Source organism: Xiphophorus maculatus, chromosome 22, assembly GCF_002775205.1.
Source record: "Xiphophorus maculatus strain JP 163 A chromosome 22, X_maculatus-5.0-male, whole genome shotgun sequence".
Classification (NCBI taxonomy): Eukaryota; Metazoa; Chordata; class Actinopteri; order Cyprinodontiformes; family Poeciliidae; genus Xiphophorus; species Xiphophorus maculatus.
In genome coordinates this window covers 25,450,788-25,455,787 of record NC_036464.1, presented here as the reverse complement: position 1 = coordinate 25,455,787, position 5,000 = coordinate 25,450,788, and the positions used below count along the sequence as shown (strand labels likewise).

The following is a 5,000-nucleotide window of genomic DNA, read 5'->3' as shown; positions in this document are numbered from 1 at the left end:
AGCCGTTTTCCCCGGAACGTCGGTCTGGTTCTCTGGATCTCCGAAGCAGTAACGCTGTGGGCTCCGGCCGCTCCTGTGAGTCTCCTCGGTCCTTCTGATGGGCCTGGCGGTTCTCCGGGTCGGTTCTGAGCCCAGCTCAGATTACCAGAGGTGCGGACCGATCCGCGGGCCCCGTTGGCCGGGATTGGAACCCCACCCACCCACCCCCCACACAATGAAGAGACATGACACATTCTGGTGCATTATTCAAAGTTTATTGTGAACTTTCTGCAGCTTCTTCTCCCATGCACTGGGCAAATCTGCGCCTCATCTCCGCCATCTGGCAGACATCCAGCTGCATCGCATAGAATCGGTCGGCCGTGCGGGTGTCGTGACACATTACCCGGGACAGCTGCGTCCGGACCTCACTGGAGTGGGTGTTCCTGCACTGTGAGGGGAGAGAGAGAGAGAGAGAGAGGGGGGCAGAGAGTCAGAGGGCGGGCAGGCAGGCAGGCAGGCAGGCAGGCAGGCAGGCAGGCAGGCAGGGTCGGATGGTGGTTATGCTGTTTGCTGTGGATAACTTACCATCGTTGCGACCGCGGTCCTGATGTCGGTAAGGGAGGGTCTGCCTGGCAGTAGCATGGCTGCCCATGCGTTCCTCGCGAACAGGGTGATGTTTTTCACTTGCCCGTGGTTGGTATTGAAAAATACCAGATCGCACCGAGGGCGTAGCAGAGCCCGGATCTCCATCCACCGCTGGATCCAGCCCAGTTCCTCGTGGGTCAGAAACACCTGAGCACAGCCAAACACCCGTGCAGTCTTATGGTTTTTTACCTGAAGACGGGGAGATAAATGTTAAATGGCTGGATGCTGGATGCAGCAGCAGCAGCAGCCGCCATGTTAGTGGGTGCAGACTTACATTGAGTACGACCCCCGGAGAGCGAGAGCTGGATCCCCTTGTTGCCTCCAGGACCTCTTCGGTGGTAAGGTTGGTCATGACGCCGGCCCGATGGCCGTAGAGAGAAGTAAGGTAAAGGACAATGAAACCGTACAACAGATGTCTCGCTCCCACGTCGTGCTTCTTTTGCGAGCAGCTCAGCAAGAGTCTGGGGATCCAGCTCTGAGATTGTTTGAGGCATCTGCAGAGAAGTTGGGGCGTTACGGATCGCTGGAGCTTCTCAGACTTGACCTTGATCTGCCGAAGCACCACCTGCGTTCCGATTTGGCACGTGGCCGACCTCAGAGCTCGCATCACCGACACGAGCTGCCGCTTTGACAGCCTGGAGCTTCTCGGAGGCGTCTCCATGAAGTATACGTGGAATTGGGTTGTGTTTACCAGGTAAACCTTAACGGTAGTCACGGCCTTCTGCTGACGGCTGAGTTCAGCGGGCCAGGCAAGTATGCGTCCGGCGTCATCCAAGAAGCGCCAGGAGCCCAGGGCGGTCTTATTACGGCTCATGTAGCTGAGGAATGCAACAATTCGACCCATCTTTGATTTAACATTTTCAACATGCTTTCGCGAGCGTATAGCCCCGGTCAGATGCCGGTTATATTCCTGCAGGTAGCAACGGATGACTGGAGGAAATGTAATCAGCTTACTAACCGTGCTGGAGGACGGGGCCTGCGGTTCGTCCCTTATCTCCGGCAGTCCAGTCAGCTCCGCCTGCGGTTCGTCCCCGATCTCCGGCCCTCCGGCAATCTCCTCCTCCTCGACGACCACCGAGTCCGCGGCTGGCACGTCGGCACTGGTGCCAAGCCCGCCGGGAAGACATGGCTCCGGCTCTGGTGGCGGGGAGTCCGCCGAGGTCGAACGGGAGGAGTGGGGCTCAGTCGGCCGGGAAGCCCTCGCCCCTGCACCACGTCCGAAGCCAGCGAGGGAGGGGAAAGAGTAGGGGGGGGAGGCGGGGAAGCGGAGGCGGCGGCGGCTTCTTCCCTGCCCCGTGAACCGTCCAGGTCCAAGCTGGTGGCTAACGGCGGGTCGGGACCCGAGGCCCGAAGTTCTCTCACCTGCCTAAGCGTTTTGCGCCACTGGAGCTTCCTCAAAAGCCGCCTCTTCTCCTTGGCACCCAGATCACGGTGAGCGTCTTGGAGGTGCTGCGCCACCCTGGACCCCCCGTAAGCGCATCCGCGGACGGGGCACTTCATTCCGCGGACACTCACTCGCCCTCTGGCAAACGCCAACAGGATCCTTCGCTCCTGGGCGTTCCTGACGCTATGAACGTCATCCAAGTGGCTCCGCAGGCGCCAAGATTTGCTCTGGCAAACAGGGCAACGATTTTTAAACTTAGAAGCCGTCATCACTCCGCGAGGGTCAGATAGCAACTGAGAAGCAGGGCACCTCCGCAGCCCAGCTATATATGCAGGCGTGCTTCCCCCCCGCCCCCCCGATCAAGCCTAATTGGCAACACCTGGTCCCAATTCAGGGCGTCCAATCAGGGAAGCTCCTGATGATCGGCTTCCAATCGAGCCTAATTGGCGACACCTGGCCTCGTTAGACCCCGAAATCGGGGCCGAATTTTCGGGCTGTCCCTCCGGGCCTGCCTTCAGGGCCTGCCTTCAGGGCCGGACCGGGGGGACAGGCGTCCCGAGAGCCGCGCCGCTCCTCCCCGGACGGCGGGAGGCTCCCGTTACGATCCTAAGACGGGTTAGGGGCCGGCCCGCCCCGTCCGCGGGGGGGGCCCGGCGGAACGAAAGTCGCTCGCTCGGGGCTACGGCTCGGACGGGCACCCTCCCTCCCACCCCCTCCTTACACCGCCTTCCCAGGGGCACGGAGCCGAGAAAATGTCTAAGTGTCGACGGGACTCGGTGCAAATTTCTCGACTCGAAGACCGGCCGCCTTCCCAGGGGCACGGAGCCGAGAAAATGTCTAAGTGTCGACGGGACTCGGTGCAAATTTCTCGACTCGAAGACCGGCCGCCTTCCCAGGGGCACGGAGCCGAGAAAATGTCTAAGTGTCGACGGGACTTAGTGCAAATTTCTCGACTCGAAGACCGGCCGCCTTCCCAGGGGCACGGAGCCGAGAAAATGTCTAAGTGTCGACGGGACTTAGTGCAAATTTCTCGACTCGAAGACCGGCCGCCTTCCCAGGGGCACGGAGCCGAGAAAATGTCTAAGTGTCGACGGGACTTAGTGCAAATTTCTCGACTCGAAGACCGGCCGCCTTCCCAGGGGCACGAACCTCAGGGCCTTGCGTGCTGGAGGGTCCAGTCCGAGTTAGGGGTGCTTAACAGTGGGATGCCGCGGTCCGGAGGGGGCGTGAGGTTCCAGGACTTCCAGGACTTCCAGGGCAGGGCACCTGCGCGGGCGGCCGTATCCGCAGCACCTCACCGTCCTCGGCCTCGAGGCTCCGGAGGACCCCGGTGATTTTCGACCTCCATAAATTTTTTCAAAAACGCATTTCCCCGGGGGAAGCCGCATATTGCCGGAAAGGCCAGAGTCCGGAGAGTAGCCTGGTGTGGTCGTTTGGCCTCTGGGACGTCCGCAGGAGGAATTAAAAATCGAAAACCCGAACTGCTCAAAGGGTTCGAAAAGGCACTTTCCCGGGGACCAGGGGGTTCCAAACCAGGATCAATAAGCTCAGAATATTGCCCTGATCACGGCCGTGTCACTCCCGTCGTCCTGGGATAAAGTTGAATTTTCGGACTTCCAGAGGGGGTCCCTCAAGCAGGCGGCCGTATCCGCAGCACCTCACTGTCCTCGGCCTCGAGCTCCCGATGCCCCGGTGATTTTCGACCTCCATAAATTTTTTCAAAAACGCATTTCCCCGGGGGAAGCCGCATATTGCCGGAAAGGCCAGAGTCCGGAGAATCCTCTGGTGTGGTCGTTTGGCTTCTGGGACGCCCGCAGGAGGAATTAAAAATCGAAAACCATAATTGGTCAAAACGGTCAAAAATGCACTTTCCCGGGGACCAGGGGGTTCCAAACCAGGATCAATAAGCCCAGCACGATGCCCTGATCACGCCTATGTGACTCCCATCATCCTGGGATAAAGTTGAATTTTCGGACTTCCAGAGGGGGTCCCTCAAGCAGGCGGCCGTATCCGCAGCACCTCACTGTCCTCGGCCTCGAGCTCCCGATGCCCCGGTGATTTTCGACCTCCATAAATTTTTTTAAAAACGCATTTCCCCGGGGAAAGCCGTATATTGCCGGAAAGGCCAGAGTCCGGAGAGTAGCCTGGTGTGGTCGTTTGGCCTCTGAGACGTCCGTAGGCGGAATTAAAAATCAAAAACCCAAACTGCTCAAAGGGTTCGAAAAGGCACTTTCCCGGGGACCAGGGGGCTCGAAAGTAGGATCAATAAGCCCAGCACGATGCCCTGATCACGCCTATGTTACTCCCGTGTTCCTGGGAAAAAGTAAAAATTTCGGACTTCCAGAGGAGGGCACCTGCGCAGGCGGCCGTATCCGCAGCACCTCACTGTCGTCGGCCTCGGGGCTCCGGAGGCCCCGGTGATTTTCGACCTCCATAAATTTTTTTAAAAACGCATTTCCCCGGGGCAAGCCGCATATTGCCGGAAAGGCCAGAGTCCGGAGAATCCTCTGGTGTGGTCGGTTGGCCTCTGGGACGTCCGTAGGCGGAATTATAAGTCGAAAACCATAATTGGTCAAAACGGTCAAAAATGCATATTTTCGGCCAAAATCAACCATGGGCCGACAGCCCGCGGTCCAGAGAAGGGCCCTGTGCGGCGGAGTCGTCTCTAAACGGTTCACAGAAGCCGTGATAACCGTCGAAAGTTTGGCGGACCTCCAAACCATTGCCCATCCCCGCTAAAATCGGGGCTTCACCAAGGCTTCGGCAATAGACGGGATTTCGAGACCTTACGGAGAAAAATCCCACCGGCGGGATTATAGGAGAGAGTTGGAAAAGAGGACTTTGAGCGAAAAATGACAAAGTGTTTTGATCCAGAGAGGTTTTAGGGGTCTTTTGAGCTCAGATAAGGCCGATTCAGACCCCTTTTTCGGCTTTTTCCAGCATTTTAAGCCGTTTTTCCCAGATTTTCTCTCCGCTTCTCTGGATCTCTGTG

The 5,000-nt window shown here is 58.3% G+C and overlaps 1 protein-coding gene across 1 annotated transcript in view; it reads right to left on the bottom strand.

Moving 5' to 3' along the window:
- Positions 1–4,738, bottom strand: part of LOC111606691 — a 5,139-nt gene extending 401 nt beyond the window's left edge. The window contains exons 1-6 of the mRNA XM_023327835.1: positions 4,621–4,738; positions 3,171–3,274; positions 1,926–2,235; positions 899–1,830; positions 565–813; positions 1–427 (exon numbers count right to left, since the gene is read on the bottom strand). The exon at positions 1–427 is cut by the window's left edge and continues 401 nt beyond it. Coding sequence (XP_023183603.1) covers positions 254–427; positions 565–813; positions 899–1,830; positions 1,926–2,235; positions 3,171–3,274; positions 4,621–4,738 — 1,887 coding nt within the window. The 3' untranslated portion in view covers positions 1–253. The remainder of the gene's footprint in view (positions 428–564; positions 814–898; positions 1,831–1,925; positions 2,236–3,170; positions 3,275–4,620) is intronic.
- Positions 4,739–5,000: the final 262 nt, after the last annotated feature.